The following is a 27,211-nucleotide window of genomic DNA, read 5'->3' on the forward strand; positions in this document are numbered from 1 at the left end:
GATGAGAGATTTCATACTACAACAGTAGATTCTGTGGCTATCCCAACATGATATTCCTTCTGAATGACACATTGTTACTGCTTTTTATAGAGAACTGCTAACAGGCTTCTCTCGACTCTTTTACAAATATTCTTCCAAAAAGTAGAGGAGCAATTGGAGGATTTGTATTACTGTTGTAGCTGAAAGTCTACAATCAGAGACTTATTTTCTGGTCTAGGAAGCAGTGCAGCAGAAGGAATAAAACATTTTGGGTTTAAAGTAGCAAAGTAGACTGAACAAGTGGCAAACATGGGGATAAAATTATTTGGCTTACAATTGAGTTTTTCATCTGAAATTCATAGTGTTTTTGTGAAAAGCTATTTTATTTTTCAAGGGATACCAAAGAAGTAGCTTTTTCAGTTGGCATGCTCTACAAGCTTTTGGTTTTTTTACATGTGAAATAAATCAGAATAACAGGGATATACAGAAGCTTTTCATAAAAATTTTAGAATGTTCAGTGTGAGAAATAATTAAATTTGGAATAGTTGTATAATAAGTAGGTGTAATGTTGAAGGAAGATAGTGCTGAATCTGACTGCTTCAATTCTCAGAAATTATTTCACAGAAGCCTTTCCAGGTATTTCTTCATTTGCACCTGGGTTTACTGATCCTTTCTGAGATATCTGTGCACGCTGGGCTTTTGTCACCACCTCAGAGCTGAAATGCTGGTTTGCTGTGAGAGCTGCTCTGAGAAGAGCTCTGGCTTAAAGAGTTATCCAGCAAATAAAATATTGATGTAGGAAGCCTAGTTCTGGCTGACATTCCTGGTGTCACTGTTTGGCATGGTATTGGATGCTGACACCGAGATCCTGTTGTGTTGGCAGGCTGTTCCTTAAGCACTGCTTCTGTGTATTTAGGGTAGAGGACATGCACTCTGTGCTTCTCAAGCCCTTGGACAGTGCTGCTGTTAGGATGTTAGTTCTGAATACTTGTTAATGTATTTTTGTGGCATTTAGATCAGGTTACATTCCAGTGAACTGACTCAACAACTTGAGTAAAAGATTTTTTGTTGGAATGGAGCTCCATTGAATATATTTCTTTTTCCACCTCAGTGTTTTCCTTTTGTTTGAGATCTGCATATATCTCTTAAATTTTGATTCTTAAAGGATTAATAGCATCAAATCTTACATAAGTATCTGTTATTTTTAAATGTGCAGGAGGAGCAGATCTGTGCAGAGAACACTTACATTTGTGTGGTTATTTTTTTAGAGCAGAATTGGAATTTTTTCAGAATTGTGATCAGTACTTTGTGTACAGTGTATTTATTTTTCTAGAAGACAATGAAAACAATTTGTTTTAAAATAACATTGCAGAATGTAAAAATTTTAGCTGCATGTGGGGTTACTTGAAGTGTATGTCATAGTTTACATAAATGCCCTATATATGCTGTTAGGAGAGCTAAACGTATGCTTATGATTTTCCAGGCTAACTCTGGAAAGTGAATATAAATCTCTTTTAATTTGATGAACTTTATAGCACTTTGAGCATGTATAAAATGTGCACTGTGTGCTCCTTTGTCACACTCTGCATAAAATTGATATATCAGGGGATGTTAGTAGCAATACTCGAGAGAGAAACCTCAGACTCGCAGCTCTAACTGAAGGCTTGACCTTTACACATATCTGCTCTTATTTGGTTTGTAGGTGTAAAACGAAGGTGTATGCAGACAACCTTCCCACGACAAGCGTTGTCATTGTGTTTCACAACGAGGCCTGGAGCACGCTGCTGCGGACCGTGCACAGCGTGATAAACCGCTCCCCGCGGCACATGCTGGAAGAGATCGTCCTCGTCGATGACGCCAGTGAAAGAGGTGAGGATGCTTAACTTGCTCTTCACTCTTTCTATTTCGAAAACCCTTAGCCCTCCTTAGCAAAACACAGCACCTGGAGCAGGGGAAGGCAGAGGGAGCAATGCTCATTTTGAAATACAGATGGATCGTTCTGCACTGAAAGCTGGTGTAACTTCATCTGTCTGGTTACTTTTCTGTTGTCAGCATGGACTTTGTGTTTGCTAGGGGGTTTATTCTATTACAGCTTAAGTGTTTTGCATTTAGAATTTTAGTACTTTCATACAGCTTGAGGGCGTTTAATACCTGATTCACCTGGTAATAATAGCAAAGGCAACTCTGTTGCACGCATTTAAATTTACTGTCCATTAGGCTTGGTGTTTGGAGGGATCAATTTTGGTTATTCAGTTCACGGCAAATTAAAATTCAGGTTCTGTGCTGCAAGAGGTTCCATTTCTTACTAAATAGTGCTCCAGATGAAAACTCTACACTACAGAATGAAACTTGCCATGAATAATAAGCAAAACTTGAAGCTGATTTTTTTTTTAAATCTAATATTATTTAGATTTTAATAGTCATAGTATTTTAAGATTAGAAATAAAAATAATATTTTATATAACAGAACATTTAATTTTGGTTAATAGTTGATATTTGGCTTGCTTTTTGCTTAATATTTCTTGATGGTATGGGTTATGAAGTACTTTTCTTCCTTGTGTTGGTGAATGGAGGTGAGAGGGTAGTACAGGTTTATTAAATAAAACATGTCTATATTTTTATATTGATCCAAACTTTTTTTCCCCCCTCTATTTTTTAAAAAGTTTTCTATTTGAACCAGTACCAAGTAGGCCACTAGAGAATAAGTCTTGACACTCACCTGTTGTTAGGCTGTTGCTTGTATCAGAAGGAATACATGGAAATGTGACAGACATAGAAGGGTTTTACAGCATGCTGACATCTCAGCCTGTTGCTTCTCATTCCAGTGATGCAAAATTCATGTTTTCCTGCCTATGGTAGTTCCAGCTTCAGAGTAAGGTGTCCAGCTGTTGTCCAGATGACAAGATCTGCCCGAGATCTGTGTGTGTGAAGATAGGAGCTGGATTTGCCCCAAGTAGCCCTATGATACACTAGTTACAGTGGCTAATGGGAGGTTTTAGGATAGTTGGGAACCTAAAATGGTTAACAAGAGCTTGTGTAGCTGAAGAGCATTAGAAATGGATTTTTGCTCTACCACTAAGGTGGAAGCAAGTACACTGAGCTGCTCCTTCAGGCTGTGTGTGTGTGTGCCTGATGTCTGGTGTGTTAGCTGGGTAGGTGTGGGGCACAGCTGCCTGTGCAGTAGCCAAGGACAAATCCCATCAGCCAGCTGTGCTCTCACCACTCTGCTTTCCCAAGGAAGCACAGCACACGCGCTCAGATTGTGTTTGCACTTGTCTCTGCTCTTTTCCTCTCTTGGAAACTCCCACTTGCTTTTGCTTTTCCTTTTTTTTTCACTAACTCTAAGTGCTTCAGCTAATTCCAGTGCAATTTGGAAGAAAGAACAGAAGCATTAAATACAATTACATTCCGGCAGTAGAGGAGAAATGCCTATGCAAGGTGCCACAGAAACGTGTTCCAGATTAAATGAGACATGATCAACTTTTGCTTTTACAAAGGCATGACATCAAATTTTTGCTTTTTGCACTTGTGGGTAATTTGTAATTATACTCCTTGATTCGTTGTAGTGTTTTAACCTTATGTAAAAATTCTACATTTTATTTATCAAAAACAGTTCTTGGCACTAATTTAAATCAGTGTGAATTATTATTTGTGACAGGTCAGCTTTCAGTATGACCTAGAAATAAAGAGCAAGCTAATATTAGGATATGTAGACATCATATTACTTATGTTTTGCCTCCTCAATTTATGTTTTAGAAAAAAAATCAATTTTAACCTAGCAATACTATGTCCTCACTATGAATCACAGGATTATAGTCCACTTAAAAAAGCATGTGGTTTTCTCTAGATAAATTTTCTGTTTCTGGCTTTGGTAATAAAAACAATTTAACTTAATTCCAGGCTGAAAGACAAAGCATTTCATACTTTCTTTGTTGATGTTACAGAACCTGTTCCAGTATTTCTTTTTGAAGCCTGTGATCTTCATTTCAGATCACTTAGGCATCTTTGTTGTTATTTTCAACAATTACTGAGAGGGTGTTTTTTTTGTTCTGTTTTCCAAGAACTTGTTATGGTTCCATCAAGCATGCTTTTACATTAAACAAAACAGAAGGGTATGTTGCCTGAAGATGTGAAGGGTTTGTGTTTGCTACTTAAGCATTCTGTTTGTATTGAATTAAAGCAGCGTACTTTTCCAGAAAAAGACAATATTCAGCCTGAGTACTGTATATTGAATTCTAACATCAGAGTAATTTTAATTGGGATAAAGTAAGCATTCAGTCTGGCTGAAGCACACTTTGTACCTGCTACTGTCATGCTCTTAAAAGAATGAATTTGCATAATAGCGTGCATTTATTTACACTCAAAAGAAACGCGTTGGAGAAACAAGACATGTCTGTAACCTTCTCTAGTTACTAACAGTTCTGTGATCAGAACTGGAACTTTAGTTTTCAAGTATTGATCTTTGGTAACTAGTTTTGAAACAGTTAACAGGAGAAATCAAGATTAGCTAGTATCTCAAACTAGGTCAGCACCCAATAGCCAGGTGTGGTAGGTAGATTGCATCAGGATAGACCACGTCCACAGAATTTAGCTACAGAGATACAGGTCAAAGCAATGTGACTGCAACTAAACCCTGCCAATACTTACAAAAATTTCCATACTTCTTAAAAAACCATTTATAAATTATACTTTTATAAAAAAACATTTTTGCATGTTTATAAAAAAGACAGACTTGTGTTTTATTGTAGTTTATTAAAAAAAAAAGGGTTTGAAAACTAATTTTTCATTTATATTCATGTAAGTGTGATTTGGTAATAGAATTGGTGAGGTATTTTTCAACTAATGCACCTAATTTACTTGAACTGAATATATTTGCTCCTTTGGCTTCCCTAGTTCTGCTGCTTCCACAGAAGATGCCTCAGTCCTAGGTAAAACTATGCATCCTTTTGACAGAGAAAAGACTTGAAAATAATATCTACCACAAAGAGTTATAGTTATACCTAAAAAACTACATGAATGCATATCGTTCCAAATTAGAAGTATTGTGGAGATGTTTTTTTTTTAAAAAAAATATTATCAAACCTTACTCTGTTGGAAGTGTATGAAGCAATGCTGAAAAATGAGCTCTAATCCTGGGTCACTTATAAGCAGTTGACTCTGTATTGCATTAAACTTCTCATTGCAGTGTTCAATATAGAATTTAGTATTACCAATAGGTTTGTATAAAAAATAATCTCCATGCCTTTATCCTGATGTTTCTTGTAGACCAAAATGTATTACATTCATTAAAAGATTATTCAAATTTTTTTTGTCTTTAAGGGGGAAAAAAAAAATAGGTCTTCCCTTATAAGAAGCTATTAGTAATTTCTGGATGAATGACTAATCAAAAAATCTAGATTCTTGCTACTTGAACAAAGGGAGCAATTTGTAAGGGATGTGCACTGCTCTTAGTGAGCGTGTTCTGGAGGGAAAATAGCTGCTTAGATTTGAGCATTTTACCCTAACTGCTGGTGGTAGAGGAACTTTGGAAATCTTGATGCCTGAATTATTTACTATGCTTTTATAGGGATGAGATATCAAGCTTTATCTTTTCTGCATACTTTGCTGAAGCTCTAGTGATATTTTAAGGACACAGTTACTGGAGGTCTGTCACAATGTTTTGTTTCTGGGAATAGTCCCTTCTGAAGTATTGAACAAGGTGATAGTTCGTGAGAATGTTCTTATGGACATGGTTAAACATAGGAGAAGGACTTTTCTTAACCTTTTCCCCTCTTTAGTGAAAACACTACACACATCTCTGATTCTTTCTTAGAGAAAATAAAGTAAAAACACTTGATAAATTGAAATTTTAAATACTTTACTGAAAAAATATAGTTAGGACTCAAGATTTTCATATGCAATACATTGAACATGACTTTCTGTAATGTAAGTTTGTGTTTTATGCAAGTTCTTGACTGCCTGCAGTTGTATTATTGCAATATTTCTCTTCCCCCTACCAGAATTTTACTATTCTGCTAATGTAACTACTTTCAAGAACCAATGTCACAGCCCATATTCATTCATTTAAGTTTAAAGTCGATGGAACTTCTTTAAAAGCTCATCAGTACTACACCTGAAATGTGCAGAGAAACATGTTGATTTGTGAGTTGCTCATCAGATGGCGAGCATAGAGAGAAATGCTGTGCACTCTCTCTGTGTATATCATGTATACATTAAAGCTGTAAACATTGCCATGATACTAGTTCTTTTAAAGTAGTGGCTTTGGAAAGCTACACTATAAAGTGATGAGACTATATTTGCTACAGACTGAGTCATCATTTCTGTGCTTAACCCCAAAAGCCTTGAAAAATGTTCACATACATTTAACACTTGGTTTGTACTAAAAAACATGTATTAATTTGAGTCTCTGTTCATATGCAAAATGAGAATTAGCTTGCTTTGAGTTTCTCTGGAGACAAATATTTAGATGTGTCAAACTCTTATGTACTTTTAGCACAGTTTAGCTTTCAAGACATGTCAGAACTTATTTCTGTGGGTTTTTGTGGCAGTCCAACAATGCACAGAAAAAATGAGAAGGCAATTAGAACTCATTCATCTGGAAAAGTGGTAAGGAATGGTAATCACCTTCTAGTCAACCCTGCCTCTTGAGGTTTACAAAATAGTGCGGAGCTTCCCCCCACCCCTCCAGTGTCACACTTATTTTTGTATGAGGTACTTTCTACCCTATGTGAAATTCTACCATAGGTAGTACAACTTTCAACTTCCTCATGCTTTGGGTGTAGAGTATAATATTCCATAGCTGTGCAATAGGACGATTTTGCCTTTTTTCCACATTTAGAAACTGCAAGTTATTGCAGAAGTCTGTTTCTGTGACTGTCCATTGCATTCTTCCTTCTTTGTTCTTCCGTTGCCATCAATCATCACAAGCAACTCTTTGCAGTGCAAGGAATTTTGAGTCTCTGGGTGTATGGTAATTCGCTGTTATATTTAAATAACTTACTCTTCATAATTCATGCTACATTGAGATTTGTTGGTGTTACAGATTCTCATTTATGTATAGCTTATTGTCTTTTTTTTTTAGGTGTTATAATCAATAGAAAAAATATTAGCCAGAAAACCCTAGAGAAAGCACAATTGAAAAATCAGTTTGATTGTGTTTTAAACTTCTCACAAAGAAATTATCTCTAAGTTGCATTACTGTAGGAGGCAGTTCATTATATTTAGCTAGTCAAACCATTTCTGTATTTCTTTGGTAGAGAGCTGTTATGTCCAAGAGCAGTTATGCATGTTTTTGAAAATAAGTATCACATCTTCTCTGCCACAAAAGCTTGCAAATACCATCTGTGTTTTGTGTAAGCATTCTACCCTCTCTTACTTTTGGTGTTTTCCATTATGAAGAAATAAAGAGGAGGAAGAACTTCCTGTGCTATCAAGCGAAACACCGGGGAGATGGGGAAAGGAGTATTATGAACTGTAGAGGGAGATGGCTGAGAAAGTAGAAAAAGGATGGACAAGAACAGGGGAAATATGTCTTAATTCAAGTCTCTTCATTAAAAAAAAAAAAGCTGAAGTATGTAACTAACAGTTTTGACTGTTTTGATCATTCTTTACAGACTTCTTGAAAAGACCACTGGAGAGTTATGTGAAAAAACTAAAAGTACCTGTTCATGTGATTCGAATGGAACAGCGTTCTGGATTGATTAGAGCAAGATTAAAGGGGGCTGCTGCTTCTAAAGGCCAGGTCATCACCTTCTTAGATGCTCATTGTGAATGTACAGTAGGCTGGCTTGAACCTCTGCTGGCAAGGATCAAAGCTGACAGGTAATTATCCATCTATTCGCCCATGTTGGGTTTCTTCAGTTATTAAGAATTTTTCCAAGTATTACGAAATAGCCTGCAAGCAAATATCTACTTTCTGAAGAGCTGAATAAATTCTCGTTGGTGTAAGGATAAAAGGCTAATTTAGTTAAACTTTTAAAAGTAAAACTCTGTTTCAAGTGAAGCCCATATGGGGATGCATGGAATAATGTGTTAAATAGCAGGAGCAATGAATGAAATTGAGGAATTAAGGGAAATGGAGGTCTTCAGTCTGCAGCTTGGCCTATTCCTTCAAGAGTTTGGGAAGACATTCTTGAGAAAGAAATCAAGCCCTGATCTCATGTAGCACCAACATCATGAACAAGAACTATTTTCAGGCTCTCATTGTGATTTCTTTATTACATTATGTTTTGATTGTGGAAATCTGGGCTGTGTCTTGGTCTTCTGGGATGTTTTCTCTAAAGTTAGAATAATTACTAGACCAGGCTGATCTACACTTATAGATGTGATGGAAAATGTGTTGGGGACAAAAGTGAGAGAATTGTCTGCTTTATAAAATATTCATGCATCTGAGCAGTAGCTGTGCACTAGTCTGCCAGTAGACAGCATATTAAGTAGAATAAAACATGGTGCTAAAGATCCCTAGCTTTTTTATTGTTATAGATAAAAATCACACTTAAAATGTGATGTTACAGAATATAGTGTTACATGATGAATAAGCTACAAATAATGAAGAATCTTTGCTCAGTACTGTGCAAAGTAAACTTTGTTATCATTAATAAGGTTTTGTGAGACTACAATACATACACTGTTACAATTTGTACAAATATCTCTACTTAAGTCCTTTGAATTCAGTTGCAAGCAACCTCTGAATCGTTTTACAGAGCTTCCCATGAGAGGAAGCCTGCTCTGAGCATGGTTACTTAAGTGTCTTTAAGGTGATTAGAATTGGTTTCTCTGAATATATGTATTAATAATGCCAGGACAGTGGGCAACAAGGCCACTTTGTGTCAACTGTGATGCAGTAGTTGTACATTGTTAACAATTACTATCATCTCTTAGTCCTGAGTGTGTATAAAAATACATTCCCAGAGTTAATATCCAGATTTTAATTTCAAAACACGCAAGTTACTTCGACCACTTGGCTAGAAACAAGAACCTCTTGTTTTCTATCTAATCACTCTGTAGCAATGAGAAAGTTGGGATCATTATTTCTGTCTGCAGAAGGATGAATATGTATTACTAATAATAATGCAAATATGATTTAAAAAAAAATCTGGCATTGCCAAAATTTTATCAGATTTATAATTAACAAGACAGAATTTTAGTATGTTTCCTGTTAATAATTTATTGAATAATGTTGTTATAAAAATTTCAACTGTATGTGTTAAAAAAAAAAAAATAACAAAAATCTCAAACATAGTATTACCCTTTTGATTAATAGATTTTATTGATTTAAAATTTAATAATTTTGCTTCTTTAATTTTCCTAGGAGGACAGTAGTGTGTCCCATCATTGATGTTATCAGTGATGACACCTTTGAATATATGGCAGGTTCTGACATGACCTATGGTGGGTTCAACTGGAAGCTGAATTTTCGTTGGTACCCTGTTCCCCAGAGAGAGATGGATCGACGGAAAGGAGACCGAACCCTCCCTGTTAGGTAAAGGGAAATTATTAAATTGGTTAAAATCTTTATGTGATGTTTGCTTTCTGTGATAAACATGGAGGTAAGTAATTAAGGTTGTTAGGTACTTCGAGAAACATTTTAGCGTCTTTTTTGTCTGGTTGAAGGAGCAGCATAAAAGTTCTTGCATGGATCGGTTGTTGGTAACTTTTGGTAGCAATAAAGGAATCAATCACTCTGACACTTTGGAAATATTTTTCAGTTCTATGTAATTGCTGAAGAATTACTAGTTTTCAGAAAGCACTTATGATGCACAAGTTTTTAACAAAGCTTTTATTTTTTTTTAATGGAACCTTATTTTTATCTTTTATTACAACAAAGTAAACTGTGTTTTATAAATAGGCATTGATTTTTGGTATATACATGTATATGTATATATATATTTGTATATGTCCATTTATATGCAAACTTTAAGTCTTAAAAGGGGGAATGGGAGGTGAATTTATACTTGGATGTCATGTACGTTTATGAGAAAGGTGGTGTGCAAGATAGCTTATGTGAAATATGTACATTTTAACAATTGCAAGTGTACATTTTCTGTCCTTTTCTGAAAATTTGGCATTATTTACTTGCAGTAAAGCTCAGGATCTGGCCTTTGCTGGTTTTTGTTTGTCTTTAAGAAATTAAGAGGTCTTCTCACAATATGGGTAATTGTAGTCCCCTGTTTCCTTTTAGCGGGGACATGTAAGTTTTTAGTTAGCTTGTGATTTAGCTTGTATTTTGTGTGTCTTTCAGAAAAAGCCCTAAACATTTCAGGAAAATAGCTAGTGATATAAAATCATTAATACTAAAAGTGTAAATAATTTAACTACAAAGTTATGTTATTGGCCTAATGTAATTTACTTATTGTATATTTGTTGTCTAAAAAAGTTGAAATTTGGGAGATGTTTCTAAAGCTCTGAGAAACTACCAGCAGACTTTTATTTTTTTGTACCGATAAGGAATCTGTAAGGAAGATCTGCATGTAACCCTGACTGTACAGTTTTCTTGTATGACACAATGAAAGTGAAAGCAAGCAGGCTGCTTAATGGCCTCCCAAAACTGTTTCAAGAACAGTTGCCTGAAGTACAATTTTCCTGTGTGAAACTGGTTTCTTTTTTATGAGTTACGAGCACTGGAGGCAGAAGTCTTTCTCAGGAATGACAGCAGCTTTCTAGAGACTGTTTCTCTATCCAGACACCAGTTTGAAGTGAGAAAATAAGGAGAACTGCCACTACCTAATTCCACCTCTGGAAAAATTTGAGCTAGCAAGTACATCAGCAGTAATAGTTTGAAACGAAGCATACTGAGAAGGAATATGTTAGGAACTTGGGAAATAAACAGTTATTATATCAGTGTAAGTGTGAAATGTATCTAAGTATGATTTTATAGTGACCTATGTGACTTTTTTTTCCTCCTCCTAGGACACCTACAATGGCAGGAGGCCTTTTTTCAATAGACAGAGATTACTTTCAGGAAATTGGAACATATGATGCTGGAATGGATATTTGGGGTGGAGAAAACTTAGAAATTTCCTTCAGGGTAGGTAAAACTCTTCAATGCTTTATTAATCATTAATTTATTAAACAGGACAGTGCACCTGGAGTTCTGTAAAACACAGATCTGTCACCAGCACCAATGTCCTCTTCTGTTGCAGCTGGCCCTTCCCTGCTAAGTTCCTCCAGCAGAGATACACAAAATCTGTATCTGTCAGTAACAAGTACATGATGAATTGTTGGTAGAGCTTTGTGATTAAAAGATTAAGATGGTTATTCTGAAGAATGAGTGTCTTAAAAGGAATTCAGGTAGAAACGATGTTGGGGGAGCATCAGTTAAGGGTGATATCAACTGTCCTGGCATTGTTTAAATGTGTCAATGAAGTGTGAGCGCCTCTGTTACAAACCCTCTCTTCTTGCTTTTTCCCAACGTCGTGATTTCATGTGTTCATTTGGTTGTGGACCTAACCAGTGTTATTCTCATTTTTGTTCCTACTAAATAGCACCATTTCCTTTCATTTTACATGTCAGCAAAAAGTACATAGGTGGGATTCTTCTAAGTACTACAGCTTTCTGAATCTGCCATTTCTCAAGGTCCAGGATAATGCTGAAAGTATTTTCAGAGACTTGGGAAGTGTATGGGTACTTTTACATGGAGATTCTGTTTCATAATGGACTGTTTTAGACACCTGTTAGTTCCTGTGATTCATGTGAGCCTTTTCCTTCCTTTGTGGTCATCTTGCCCTGTTCTTTAAAGTAATCTCTGGCTGATGTGGTATTGTTCTGGGGGCTGAATACTTTCATATTCTAAATTGCTTGGGCTTGTGAGCATCTGTAGCTGTTGAGCAGGAAAAAACATGCAGTTCTCTTCCATGCAGTATGCATTTGTTCTAGACATCAGCTAATGTTGTTTCCCCACCTTGAACAGAAGCAAGTGATTAATGTTTTGGAACTTTTTTTAACAACTTGTAACTATGCAATAATTGTTCTATCGCTTCCAGATCTGGCAGTGTGGTGGCACTTTGGAAATTGTAACTTGTTCACATGTTGGGCATGTGTTCAGAAAAGCAACACCATACACTTTCCCAGGAGGTACAGGGCAGATTATCAACAAAAATAACAGGCGGCTCGCAGAAGTCTGGATGGATGAATTCAAAAACTTTTTCTACATTATTTCCCCAGGTGAGCAGGTCTTTGGTTATGAGAAATACTTATTAAGAATTAAAATGTTGCTACTACTGGGAAATAACATATTTATATAAGAATGTTATTGCTTTGAAGTTTGTTAAGACAGAACTCACTTAAGGTGTACAAAAGGTAAGGTCTTAATTGAAAAATAATTTTGTTAGCCAGAGATGTACCCTGAAGGGGTTTTTGTTTTGTTGGTTTTTAACATGAATATGGTTTATGAATGAGCTTCCTGTGCAATAGAATTGAAGCTCAGTGGAACATCAAAAAGCTCAGCTGTAGTGCTGAAAATTAGCCATCCAAAATCATAGCGTAACGTGCTGAATTCTGGGCTCTGGCTTCCATGTTGTAAGCATTCCGTGCTGAATGCATCAGAAGTGATTTAAGTGAAACCCAGAAGTAGGAGTGGCAAAAGTGAATATCTTCTGTATAGAATTTCTACTTCACTATCTAGAGTATACAGGCAAGTTGCCAATATAATTGACTGATGATATTTATGATGTTTTTTTATGTGGGTGTTAGCAAAACAAGAGGATATAAAATATGAGAGAAAATTTCCTGTGAACCCAAATTTTCTGAAAAAAATTCAGGAGAAGAAAAGCCTGGGAAATAGTGAATTTTTACTTTCAACTACAGGTTATTTTTATTGTTATATAAAAATACAAACTTCAGGTAGCAACAGTCAACATTTCTAAATACTTGAGACATTAGACTTTATGTACCAAGTGCTAGTTTTATATGCCACATCTGTTTTTCCAAAGAAATTCCTTTAAAACTAGTATTTGCTTATGACCTGCTTATTAAACCTACATTACTATTGACATTTAAAGGCTCTAATACAATGTAATATGAGTCTGAACAGTGTCAAATTTTAGATTATGGGTTTTGCAGACGCTTGTAAGAGCAGCTGACAATGTGGATTTACAGTGGTTTTGTCTTAAAAGAATGCTTTACTCAAATGAGACTGCATAAGGCTTTTAATTAAAAAAAAATCTTGCTACTATTCAAAGCTTTCTGGGTGAATTCAGAAGCTAACAGCTTATTGTTATTGCTCTGTTATGTAATTAATACAGCATTATGAATACAAACATGAACATGTATGAATATTCAGAAAAGTTATATATAAATAGGTGTAGTCTTTTTTGGTAAAGGTTGCTCTTATGCATCCATGTCAAGCTAGATTTTAAAAGGTACCAAGTTGCAGGAAGACCTAATTATAAAACAGGACCAAATTATTTTAAAAATGTAAATTACTGATAAGCCATGATAAGGCTCTATTACTTTATATATACCTCTGTATTCCTTCCATTTTGTAAGTGTAAATTACAAAAGGAGTTACACTCTTTGGATTTTGTAGTATTGGGGTTTATGATGTGGCTTTCATAGCATTTTCATGGTATTACAGAATATGCATGCATTCTCCAAAGACAGTAAAAATTCTGAAATGGTGAAAGTACATTAAGCAATTATCTGTAACTGCACTGTATATTTTCTTTTCTTTCAAAAGGTACTTGTCTGCATAATTTGTATGCCAACAGCCTGAGTGATTGTTGGATAGGGATGTGCTGTAGCCAAGCTGCTTTTTGAGCATCTGCACCTGCCGCCTGTCACACGCTCTTGTTTGTGTCCCCATGACCATATTGACTGTGCACTGAAGTTCGATGACAGAAATTTCAAATGTCTCAAGAATAGAATAATATTGTATCTGAATCAGTTGGGTTATTCTGAAATTGATTTGTTGCCTGGGGCTGTGAGGAGAATGCCCAGTAGTGTGGGTCTTTCTTTAGCTCTGATGAAAACCTGTTGTTCAGAGAATGAACACATTAATGTACTCAGAGCCGCTCATACCTCTTAGCCCACCAAGTCCATCTAAGTTGTCAGAGCCAGTAGGTATTAACTAACAAGGATTACTATTTTGGGAAGTTCACAAACGCCTTATTCTTGTAATTCTGGTATGCCCAGTCTTAGTGGAGTGTTGCAGACTGTGATTTTACCCATTGACGACAAATAGCATCAGTACAGGTTTCAGTAGTCTCTTGTGGGCATTACTTGTTTAGGAACTCAGTGAATCTCTCCTAGCTTGGCTCACTTAGCTTTTCCAGATATCCTTCTAATATAAAAATTTTAATGTATAGTTTTTACAGAATGCTGGCGTAGTTCAGGCAGAGCACAGTGTGCAGCCTGTGAAACTGTTTGCTAGTACAAAAGTGTACTTTCAGTATTACTGTGATACTGTCACACGTCCTTGCAAGGAGCGAGGTGAGGATTTTTGAGCTGATGCTGGTTTGCAAACCCTGGGTGCAGATGAATGAGGAAAACAAGCAATCCTCTGTGCACCCAGGATTTTTCTCACTAGTTGATGTGGATGAAAAAAATTGGATTTTGGAGATAATATACTGACAAGCATCACTGATCCTAGCTAACAAGACATTTGTTTCCTCCTTTATATTTTCTTTTCTGTTCCCCTAAGATAGTGAATCACAGAGGGATTCATCCAGGAAAGCAAATGTAAGATTCTCAGGTATCTTTCCCACTTCATGTAATCTGTGTTGTTTGGGAAAAAAAGTCTTGCTGCTTGAATGATAGGAACTCAAGAGACTTTTTCTCTATTGAAGTAATGTTGTTACATGGAAAGCTGCCCTCTTGAAAAGTAAGCCTGTAATCCTTTCCTTCTTTTCTAAGTAGAGCCCAGTAGAAACTGCTACTTGTCTTGTTTTAAGCTTGTGTGCATTTTAGAAGCCATCCCTCTGTTTAGGAGCGCCTAGGTACAGATGGAGGTTGGGCAGGAACTCGTTGCAGCTGCTGCTCAGCCAGAACCAAGCCTGTCCCTTTGCAGGCAGCAGCTCTTCTCCCCAGCAGTGCAGGCACTGGCTGCAGGCCTTCCTCATTAGCTGGTAGCTTTCCTCGCAGTCATGTGTTACACCAGGGCCCTGCTTCCCAGGCCATTTTCTCTTCAGCTTTCAGAAAACAAATCCAGCATGTGAATAATCTGTTTCCTGGCTCCAGTCATCCTTTCTGTGGACTCTGCCACTTCTTCATTTCTAGTGCTGGTCATTCATCACTCTCTCCAGGCTAAAAGATTAGGACTGCATAGTGCAGGATGAGAGGCTGATGGTGATGCCTGTCAGGGGAGTGTCTTGCTTTTCATGGCAGGTAGGTAATAAGGGCTTTGCCTCCCCTCACTTGCTGATCCTTCATCTGCATCAGCTGTTTCCATGACTTGCTGGATTTGTCAGGGTTATTTCTCCTGGGGGCTGGCTCCCCAGGGTTAAGTTGGGATCTGTGTCAGCACAGGAGGTACGGCAGGAATCTGAAGGTGAGTGAGGGAAATCGGCCCCATTGGCAGCAGCAGCTGCAAAGCTTTAGGCTGGTCAGCTTTGCCCCAAAGGGTATATTCTGAGATACATTTTAGGATACACCCAGAAGGTGTTTTGGCCTGGGACTAAGAGGGCAGGAAGAAAGCCTGAAAAGACAGCAGTGTGGAATTACCTAAGCAGGAGTCATCTAGACAGAGACGGGTGTGTTACCCTGAAAACTGGAGCCGTAGGCCTTGCATCTAATCACTGCATGCCCTGGTCTCTAGCCAGGCACAGAAAGTCAAGGTTCAGTGTGTAGAGACTGGAAATGGAAAACTTCTATGGTTGATAGGAAGGACAGAGGAGGAACTGAGTCCACAGCTGAGAGTGTTGCTAAGCCTGTGCTCAAAGTACATACTAAATGTTTCCATGTAGTTTTGTGTTCAGCTGCTAGTCCCTACTAGCGTTAATTTGGAATGCAAAATTAATTTATTCAAGTTAATTTTTAATTATTATTGCTTATGGAATTTCATAATAATAAATAAAAACAAGTTATTATTTTTATTAGAAGATGAGATATATATTTTACATTTATATGTTTGGATGAAATAGTTTTTGTACTCTACTTTTAAAAGTGACTGAGCAATTTATAATCATGATGATAACAACATGCTATTTTTTTTTCAAGGGACTTTAGCCTAACTATATTGGCGTACATTATTTAAGTTGGGCAAGGAAATCTTCAGCTCTTGAAATTTTGAGGATGGCACAACTGTTGCAACATGGCTGGTGCTGGTGTGGCTGGATGATTTCAAGAAGATATTTTTTACATTGCCAATATTTATATTTTGAGTATATCTTTAAGCATGTGTGTGGAAAAAAATGCATGTGATTGTCCCACAGTTAACAGCAAGCTGTGTGACAAATAGAGTCATCAGGGAGGCACAGACTTTAAATGTAATTAGGGTTGGGGTCAGGGAGGTTGAGGAAAAATATAGTAATAGTCAGATAAAGACAATAGTAGCAAGGTTTTTTAAATACTATTTCTGATTTGTGTGGTGAGGATGCCCCATCCCTGAAAATGTTCAAGGTCAGGTTAGATGCATCTTTGAGCAGCCTGGTATAGAGAAAGGTGTCTGCCCATGCAGAGGGGTTGGAATGAGATGATCCTGAAGTCCCTTACAACCCAAACCATTTGGTTCGGTGGTTATATGATTCTTTCCTAATTCCTTTTTTTTTTTAATGGGCCAAAGATTTGAAAAAGCAAGTGGACATGACTGTCTTCCTCACAATGCACATGTCTTTTGAATCTGGCAAAACTGCCTCCTCAGAGGAAATGTGGTCTAGTTCAAGTTTTGCAGTTTGATTTTTATTTTGGTTTTCAGCTGAGCCTTTGAAAAAACGTCCAAAACCCCTAGAAGCTTATATGTCTGTACTGTTGTGCACACATAAACTTTGTACTGTTGTGTGCACATAAAATTTGGAGGAAATAATTATTTAAACCTGTGCCTAATTTTTGGTATGCTCTATACTTTGCTGCAGTTTTCCTTGTTTTCTTCCATTCTTTTTTCCACCCTCCCCCAAAAGAAATTCCCCATGAGTAACTGGCACTGCACTGGATAGGAATACTCAATCTGGCTTAGAGTAATAGTGAGAAGGTACCAGAAATATTGGAAACAGAATAATTCAGCCTTACTAGGGGACACCCCTAAGGCAACTCTACTCTTCAGTCTATCTGCTAACCTGCTGCTGACTGTAGTCTTTGTGTATGGTTTGGTGAAGACCTGAAATCAGAGAGGATTTTTAAAAACTTTCTGAATAAAAATGGTTTAATGGAATGTAGTGTAACAGGGAAAAATCAGCTGGCACTTTGTGTGTGTGACATTTAAAGCTACTTTAAGAAACAGCTTGCTTATATGCTATTAAATCTCACTTTACGTTTAATTATTTATGGATGTGACTTTAATTCTTATTGCCACTCAGCGATGTGACAAAACATTGGCAGCGCTGTTTTTGGGAGGTCAGTGTAGCAACCTGAGTATGTTTGGAGTGTGGTAAGGCTGTTGCTAGAGTGGCATGATAACTGTTTCATCCATCAGCTGTTTTTTCATCACTGAAAAATGAAGAATCCAGTGCTAAGCTGCGGACAGAACCTTTCTGTTCTTGCATTAGCTTTTGAGAGAGTGTTGCTTTTCTTGTAGAGCAAATATTTGCTTTCATGAAGATAGAGCAGCATTCTGTGGCTGAATTATTTTGGGGGTTTTTTTGTTGTTTTTTTTTTTTTTTTTTAATTTGTCTTTTATTTCTTGGTTCGAGGGTTTCTTTTGTGACTTGAAAGCCCAGACAGAAGTTTTCTTGGATTCTGTAGAAAAATTATTTCCTTTGCTTTCATTCCCTTACCAGTATAGCTTTCCAAAATATTTTTTAAAATAAAATATTTAAAAACAAACAAATAAAAAACAAAAAGGACAAAAAAAAACCCACCTAAAAATCTGGCTAACGTTTTTTTCTTTTTTCTTTCTGGAATACTGAAATTGTGTTTTTCATTGTCATTTACAAACAGCTAAAGTTTGATCCAATTATCTGTCTCAATTGAGTAGAAAGACACCATCTGCTGGCAAGTCCATTTAATACACAGTATGCCAGCTTAGAAAGGTCTCAAACTCTTTCTGAGGTCAAGAATTTTAGAGGTAACTCGCAGTCCTTCAAGTGGAGATATTTCTGAAAAATGTGTGCAGCTGGAGAGCTGTAGGAGATCTGTAGTGTGGTGACCAGCTGAGCCATATTTTGTTGTCTGTTAGAGAAATATGGATTGCTGGGGCAAATTTTTGTTCTTTTTTTATTGGTTTGAGTTTTTCAGTAGTGTACTGCATTTGACTTGTGTGATATGCAGTATGGTGTGGGAAATAGACAAAAGACATGATGCTTGAGAAGTAGAAATTATCCTGCTACTACTATAATTATTATTAATAATAACTGTTATTGTTGTTATTATTATTGAAATATTAATTACAACAGTTCTGAATCTGAGTGAAGAAAAAGTATCTAGTGCTCATGCATACCATCCTCAACCCATCTGCAAATGGGACTTGCACAAATTAATTTTCAGAAGAAATTAAAGCAACCAGAATGGAGTGGGCAGATACAGGAAAGAAGGAGCACTTTGATAGATGAGGAGCAAAGGCATAAAAAAGCAAGCAAACTACCACAAAAATTGATAACAGTCATAATGGTGAACATACTTCCTGCAAACACTACAGTTATATTGAACAAATGCTGAATTATTTAAGGTTTAATGCTCTGTATGAAGGCTGCCTTCTGCCTGCTTCTTTGTGCAGTTAGATAGATGATGAAGAGTCCAGCAGGGGGTACCTGGCTTACAGAAATAAATTTAATTGGAATTCTGCTTACTCCACAGAAGGAGACTGCTGTATTATGCTGCATAGATACATACTCCAGTTACCACTGGGGATAGAATGGCATTAGTGACTAAAAAGGTTTCAGCCTTTCTCCTCTATTAACTTAGTAAGCAACTACCTTCAGATTGTTCCACAAACCCCAGGTGAGAAATTGTCATGCACAGCCCAGATGTAGCAATTCTTTCTATTGTGGAAAAAGAAGACACAGGTCTTGACAGATGTGTTCTCTCTGAGTATAAACAACATAATGCTATATTAAGCAAAACCCCTTAGCATAGAGGTGACTTTTTAAAGAAAAAGCCTTTCATGGAAGTAGTAATTTGTACTGATGGGTTTCTTATGAAGTGGAATTAAATGTTTTTTATTGTCAGAAATTGAATACAACTTCCTTTTTTTTTCAGGAGTTACTAAAGTTGATTATGGGGACATATCATCACGACTTGGGCTAAGGCGCAAGCTCCAGTGCAAGCCTTTCTCCTGGTACCTGGAGAATGTTTATCCTGATTCCCAAATTCCACGCCATTACTTTTCTCTGGGAGAGGTAAGATTTTATCTTTCATATTTGTCTTCAGTATGTAAAGTACATTGAACAGTAAGTTGTGTTTCGAAGCAAGTTGTCTCCAGCAAAGTTCAAGTATCTTGCACCTGTTTCTGTCACATGTAGAATGACAAATCTGGCTTCTCAGTGGGGCAGACAACTGAACTTCGGTGTACAGTACTGTAATTTGAATGTTTTCCTTTGTTCTACTACAGTACAAAATGTAATATAAATGGCCTTAGAAATATTCCTTCAGAAATACAGTTGTGCATAATTTTCTGTATAACGTTCTCTACATAGAGTGCGAGTGAAGTTTTGCTTGGAGCTGTACTAGGTCAAGCAAGGTCGTTGCCTAAAAGCTGTTCTGAACTTTACCCCTAGAATCCTCATCAGTGACCAGCAAATTCTGGTGACCCCTAAGCCTTGCTGGGCATTTCTCTTTAACCTTTTTAACTGTAGAAATAGTACAGATGATGCTCTCCTAAATAAGTAGGCACCCTCTCCTCTACAAGTCATGTTGAACTAAATATCAAGCTTTCTACAAAGTGATTTTGTACTGTTGATTTGAAAAAAAGTTTTAGCAGAACTTGCTTCTTCATGACTACAAAGAGACTTGATGTTCCTGCCTGCTTACTATATATAGTGATATAGGGATTCACACTTTTGGGCTGCACACTCAACTGAGTTCATGCTGTTGTAGCTGAGTCTTTGAGCAAAAAGTGGAAAAGCAAGGTGGAAGAATCTCCCAAAGAAAGCAAAGAAACAATCATGGTTCTGTAAGCTGTTTGAGAGTTTGAGTCTTGGACAGTGATCCCTCACTGCTAATATGGATAATTTATTTCACATAACGTCTGGTTATGGTGTATGGAGAGAACTGGTGCCACTATGGTGGCAACACATTTTGATATGGACCTAATTATCTTCTGAAAATACCAGCCTTTGGTGATGTGCTCTTTTTCCCTCCTAGATAAGAAATGTGGAGACAAATCAATGTCTGGATAACATGGCAAGAAAAGAAAATGAGAAAGTTGGAATCTTTAACTGCCATGGAATGGGTGGCAATCAGGTAACAATTTTTTTAAAGAAATTTTCTTAATGTATTGAATTATTTGAGACACTGCTGCACTTTGGGACAATTCTTGGATGTTTTCAGTAGTTATCTTCAAAAATATACTTAGGAAACCCTCATTAAAGAAAGTATCTGTAAGAGGAAATGCATGAGAAGATTTGGTGGTGGTTTCTGTTTTTATGTTTCTCAGGTCTGATTGCAATACATTTTATATCAACTTTAAAGTCAAAAACAAAATCATGGGAGGAAAATAATGCTATGAGCTAGATTTCACCTCCTGTAGATTCTTCTGAAATGCATTCTGGTTAGAACTACTGATGGGCATTGTTGCTTTAAAGAAAACCAACATAAACATGCCTGTGCCTGAAATATATTTTTAATACATCTTTTTTCTGGGTGTCAGATTTGGGATTTATTTTTCATCTGTTTTTCTGTTCTACTTCTTAATGATTCTTGATTTTTTTCACATAAACAGAGATTACCTTTGTTTGGGGATTCTCCTGTTCCTTCACAGCAAGCAATCTTCAATTCAAAAAGTCTGTTTTGACTGAACAGTTTGTGATTGTGTTTATACTTTTTGCCACCCAAAAAAAAAAAGGAAATTTAAAAATATCTTTCCAAGAGTTGCTATTATGAAGGGAACAGAAAAAAAAACAATTAAAAAAAATAGTGGGAATAAATGAAATAATGCACAAATGTTGCCCTTTCCCCTCACTCCAGGAATTTTCTGGTTGAAGCATTTCTTTTTCAGTTCCTCTCATTCTTTTTTGTTTAGGTTTTCTCATATACTGCCAACAAAGAAATTAGAACAGATGATTTGTGTTTAGATGTATCCAAACTTAATGGCCCAGTAACGATGCTCAAGTGCCACCATCTAAAAGGAAATCAGCTTTGGGAATATGATCCAGTGGTAAGTCTTCTAACAACTTTTGACTGTAGAATGAGACACCTTTGGCTTTTACATGAGCCTACAGAGCAACATATTCCAGTGTGGGACCACTATTGGACCGACAGAACAGGAAACAAAGTCAGGATTATGTTCCCTCTGTTACTAATTCACTGTGTAGTCACACAGTGGACATCTGTGTTGATTTAATTACCTGGTGAGTTTTTGGGAAGCTTGTAGAAGAACATTTTGCATGTGCTTTGGGACCCTCTGGAGAAATATTGTCTGACAATGTAGTGTTTTGTTAGAATCAGATCAGAAAGAGAGAAGTATTCCAGGTATACATTGGACCAATAAAAGATAAATGTAATGATGTGATAAATTTAGCACTTGGTGTCTTGTCTTGCATAAAGTTAAAAGGAAACAGTTGTCTAATTAAAAAATAAGCATTGCAAACTTATAAAGACAACTTTACATTTCTAATCATATTATGTCTAAGGAATAGATGCTTAAAACACCTTTATTTAAATCATGCTCTTTCTCCTACTTAATGTTCAAATTTACTTTGAAGTCCATTTGTTGAACTGACAGATCTAGAAATCATTGTTGATTGATCAATTCATTGTTAATTTGATTTGCAAGCTCTAGAAATGATTTTGTGATTGAGTAATGCAATCATGAACTCTGACTTCATGGATAGTTAGAAAAAAAAGTAATTCTCAAGCTTGTTAATTTAAAATCAGTTATAAAAAAAGACAGTTGTGAGACAATTTGTAAATGAAGAATCTTGCCAGGATATGCAATGACTATTTTAAAAAAGAACTTTCAGGTATTTGGCTACTAAAAAGTCATTTTGCTTATTAAAAAGCAAGGTGGGGGTTATTTCTGTCTAAATGCACTTCCTATGGACTTCAGTTGCTGAGGTGTTAACAAAGCCTGCAATCTTTTAGACCAAGGGCAATTATGTGTGAATGATGATTTTGTGATTAGGATAGCAGTCCATGTTGAAGACAGTGGATCTCTGCTAGGTTTTCTGCACTTTGCTGGCAACAGTTGATAGGACACTGAAGAAAGCTGAAGGCTTGCAGGATTAAATTAGTTTTAGGAACCATTTGTTCTTGGTTTTAATGTCGTTAGTTTACCTGACTTAAGCAAATAATATGAATAATATTACCACCTACCATGATTTACCAAAGAGTAAGTGCTTTTCATTAGGTTTCTATCCTATCAGTGATAAGAAAAAAAAAAATGCATCTTTAGACACTTAATCGCAATAATCTGTCTTGCTGTGATTGTCATTGACTCCCCCTCTGCTGATCTTCAGCCATAAATTTGGTTATATGTGTTTTTTCTCTTTATTTTTTCAGTATAAAATCTAGGCATAATCTTCAGAGCATAATTGAAAGCTGGTTAATAAAGCACAAAAAAAGTTACAGGGTGCTTAAAAAGACTTCCTGCCCACATTGTTGAGTGATTTTTTTTTCCTGGGGTTTTTTTTTTCTTTCTTTCTGCCTCCATTCAACTCCTTCCTTCATTCTTTAGCACCTCTATGAGTGAAGGAGATTGACTTGCTCAGGCTTTTGAATTTGATTTTTTTTTTTTTTATATTACCTTTTGCTGCTTGTGCACATAAGACCATGACTTTTCAGTCATTGCCTGGCTGAGCTGCTGAATGAGAGAAGAAATACAGTAGTAATGCCTGTGGTACCATAGGCAAGTTGGTGCCTGAGGAGTGGCAGGAAATGCAGCTTCTGAGGATCTCCCTGAGGATAGTGCTGAGGTAGAGTGGTTTACTCTAGATGGAGTGGTTTACCAAAGATTGCATAAATGAGATTAGTAGGTATTGCAAAAGATACACACTTACGTGAAGATGCACATACCTTTCATAAAAGAACTTATTTTTTAAAAAGAGCCCAAAAAATGCTGAAAGAACATAGTGTAAGATCAGCATTGTGTCCCCAGCTGAGGAAAAAAAAAGTACTATTGAAAACATATTCAATGTGTTCATTGTGATCTGATAAAAGCTGCTATTATACCTAATAACTGAAGTTGTATATCTTACCAACCTGTAACTTCTAGCTCTTCAAAGATCCCTAGCTGTATAGCCCTATTTAAAGAACAGTGGATGTTGCTTGACAAAGAACGTAATTGACAAGTTAAGACTTGTTTTTCATAAACCACTGCTTTTAGTATCTACAATGTCATATTGCATATTTAAGTGATTTTTAGGATTGGGATCTGCAGTCAGTAACCACAGGGTCTTGTCTAGTTCCTGTTAGTTTCATAGGTACCTATGGAAAAGTTTTGATGCCCACTAGAAATTTTTTGGTTACCTTATGCCTGGTGAATTTTATAAAGCTAATTTATTTTTATTTTGTCTTCAAGAAATTAACCCTGTTGCATGTGAACAGTAACCAGTGCCTGGACAAAGCCACTGAAGAGGACAGCCAGGTACCCAGCATCAGAGACTGCACCGGCAGCCGCTCCCAGCAGTGGCTGCTCCGCAACGTCACCCTTCCAGAAATATTCTGAGAGGTTCTACAGAAAAGCAAAGATTGACTGGGCTACCTCGGCTGATACTTTGGCTACGCTGTTAAGTAGCTACAGAAGAAACTTCTGCTTGGCAGAATCCACAGTTCCTCAGCTGTTAGAACTCCTGCAGCTTCTCAGTATCTGTGAACCAGCCTTCCTGTATAAGGATGGGAAACTACCACACGTAGCAGTGAAACTGTGCCCACTGATGTTTACAAGATCGAAAGAGTTTCTTCCAGCAAATAATTTAGAGAACCTTTGGACAGTGGAAACATAATCAATGAAATAGTCTCTCTGAAGAGCTACATATCGTTTTAGTTTGCTTGCACATCAGTAACCTCTGCTGAAAGTGCTGTTGTAATGAAGAAAGTTTCAAGAATTCTTTTTTTCCTGGTTAGCAGTGGTAACCAGACTACTAAATATAGATCCACAAATAAATGAAAGAGAGAGCTGGAAACCAGATTCAGTATCATGACATAAGAATTCTGTGGTTTAAAAGTAAACAGGGTTTAATGAAACTAAATCAGAACTATGAAAAGTACAATTTGTTATAGTAAAGTATCAAATTTATATGTAGATTTTATACCTCAGTGGGGGAAAATAACCAAGTCAAAAGGCAATTGTTTCTCTTTTTCAATTGTGTGATAGTCCATAAATACTTTTTTTTTCCTGGTGAGTCTAAAATTATTTTGGGTGCAAACAAAATGAGCAAAAGAATAAACTGAGCTCTTGAATGTCAGATCCACTTTTCTTTTAATTTTAATTCCTTGGCTGTTGGAATTGTATCTTTTTATTACTGTCTGAAAACTGGAGGTTAACATGCTGTCTAACTTTTTTTCCCAGACCTGCCTTTTCAATTTATACTTGGGTGAGTCAGCTTATGGACTTTCATGGCCAAACAAAAGATTTAAGTACACTTGGAAATTAACTTCAGTATGCTTTAGCACCCAAGACTTGTACTACTGTACTACAGTTTTGTTTTCATAGCAATAAATCTTTTGTTCCTTGTTTGATTTCAGTCATCAGAAAGCCAGAAGAAAAGATACATGATTTGGGTTGAAGAAGATTAGCAAAGCTGAAGGTTTTTTTTTGAATCCTTTTTCACTTCATATTCAGATGTGCTTCATTGTCAAGTGCATATTTAGATTAGACTCTGAATTGTAATGTTGATCTGCTGCTTTTTTCTAATAAAACCTAAAGAAAAATAGTGAAATTGGCATGGTTTTTAAAGTTAACGTAGCCAAAAACAATATGACTATGTCATTATATTGGTCTGCATTTTTTAACTGAATTGCTTTGTTTTGTTAAGAAAAAGCTGTGTAATCTGATCTTGAAATGAGCCACTGAATGCTCAGAGTACACACTGAATTTTCTTTTGGAAAGAAAAATGAGATTTACTTAATGGAGAGGATATTTTTATGATAAATGTCATTGTTTGGCCAACTGTCCTGTAAAGCAAATTAAACTTAGACTCATGCAAAAGTTGTGTGAAACTATATTTGGCTGTTAGGGCCATTTTAGATTTACAATCCCAAGTTGCTGTTCTCAGTGTTATCTCCATTATTTCTGAAGCAGTACACAAGATTTTTCATACAGAAAGCAGGGGAAAGGTTAACAAATCGTGCTATTACATTGCTGCTTTAAAAATACATAGGATGAGACAATGTGGGTTTAATATTAGATAAAACATCCAAATATCTAACTATCTTTTACTGACCCTTTTATTTGGATAGCCCTGCAAATCTTGTGATATTGAAGTGATTTATGAAAATAATTTATGAGAAATATATTGAAGTGTGCCAAAATTACTTAAAAAAAAACCAAACAAACTGAAAAAGTCCATCTTAATGGTTATGTGAGAAATGTGAGAAGACTTATTCCTTTCTTACAGTCAATGAAGAGGACAAGGTGGGTGACAGTGTCATCTTTTTTTTTTTTAATCTTAGCAAACTACCAATTTTTAGGGTGCGTGTGTGTGGTGGTGCCTAAGAATGTGGTATCTTTTACTTCAGAAACAATTTTCCAAACACAAAACATCCTCTTAAGACATTTCCAGCAATGAAACTTTAAATCAGAGTTGGGTAAACTTTAATGGAATGAGAAGCAGGACCATTAGAAATGCAGTGTGAAAGTCCTGTAAGTTTTCAAAATTCCTTAATTTGTTTCAGATTTCATATGCACACAGCACATCACTGAACACTCAGAACATATTTTCACTTTGTATTTTCAACTCTTATGATCCCTGCTGTGATATCCTGTTAACAAAACTGAAGTGCCATGGCTTGGGAGGTAACTAAACTGGCAGGCCTTACTGTGATTCGACCATTCTTAGTTCAACAAGCCATTTTACATGTTGGTCACATAAAACTGCAGTACAAATAATTGCAAAACTTAAAATGCATGTATCAAGTTGTCAGCAAGCTGAAGGAGCAGTCAGATTTCCAGCCTACACGTTGCCAGTTCTTACCTGCTGGGTATGGGGAGGGGAAACAGCAGATCCAAGAGTGGCTGCAGTCCCGACGTGTTTGGCCCCAAACCCCGCAGCTCAGGCAGTCCCATGGTGGGTCACTGGGGCTGGTTAGGGGCAGTGGACTGTGCTTAGCCTGTCCATGTCTCCATGGCATGTGCCCAGCAGCTCTGCTGTGCTGGTGGACAACACAGGACTTCTTCAAAAAATCCCTGCACCAACGTGCATTTCAAATATTCTGTCGTATTAAGCGCTTTTCAAACATGGCCACAGACCAGCTTCCCACACAGAGTTATCTTAGAGCTTCTCTTGCCATGGAAGCTCATGTCACCAGAGCTCCCTGCTGAAAGTGATCTTCCTCAGAGCTCTGCTCAGCTGTAGTCACCCAGCAGTGGTCCTCTACTTAACAGGCATAGTGCTTCTATGTGCCAGCTTTGAGTAGGAATATTAGTTGGGTCTATCAGTTACAGACATACTTAATTCCTTTCCATTTAGTCTATCTTCTTGTACTTGAATCTTCAGACAGAATTTTTAGAACCTCTGTATGTATTTTTATTTAACCCATTCTGAAAAAACCCCAAAGCATTGCCTTTTCCTTATAGTGTAACACACCTGTGTTATGAGATGTATGAATAATTTCCAGTAGAAATCCCACCTTAGTTCCTCAGCATTTATTGCTGTTCAGATCAGATGGGGGGGGAAGACCACTGCTGTCTTATTTGACCTTGATAGCAAATAGTTGCATAGCAGTGAAAAGAAATCAGTAGCTATATTTTGAAAAGAATTGGTAAGCTCTCTTATTGTCCTTTGTCCTGTACTCAGTGTATTTAGCATAAATTTCCTGTGCATGCTCTAAA

At 36.6% G+C, this 27,211-nt stretch overlaps 1 protein-coding gene across 2 annotated transcripts in view; it reads left to right on the forward strand.

Annotated features, from left to right (window-relative positions):
* The window catches only part of GALNT1 (polypeptide N-acetylgalactosaminyltransferase 1), an 86,309-nt gene extending 60,940 nt beyond the window's left edge, over positions 1-25,369 (forward strand). For both annotated transcript variants that reach the window (XM_086896825.1, XM_023921800.2), the window contains 9 exons: positions 1,682-1,848; positions 7,593-7,800; positions 9,290-9,460; positions 10,888-11,005; positions 11,961-12,141; positions 19,264-19,403; positions 20,368-20,466; positions 21,245-21,379; positions 23,741-25,369. In XM_086896825.1, coding sequence (XP_086752951.1) covers positions 1,682-1,848; positions 7,593-7,800; positions 9,290-9,460; positions 10,888-11,005; positions 11,961-12,141; positions 19,264-19,403; positions 20,368-20,466; positions 21,245-21,379; positions 23,741-23,887 — 1,366 coding nt within the window. In that variant the 3' untranslated portion in view covers positions 23,888-25,369. The remainder of the gene's footprint in view (positions 1-1,681; positions 1,849-7,592; positions 7,801-9,289; positions 9,461-10,887; positions 11,006-11,960; positions 12,142-19,263; positions 19,404-20,367; positions 20,467-21,244; positions 21,380-23,740) is intronic.
* Positions 25,370-27,211: the final 1,842 nt, after the last annotated feature.

The sequence above is a fragment of the Cyanistes caeruleus genome, chromosome 1 (genome assembly GCF_971803275.1).
Source record: "Cyanistes caeruleus chromosome 1, bCyaCae1.hap1.1, whole genome shotgun sequence".
Lineage (NCBI taxonomy): Eukaryota > Metazoa > Chordata > Aves > Passeriformes > Paridae > Cyanistes > Cyanistes caeruleus.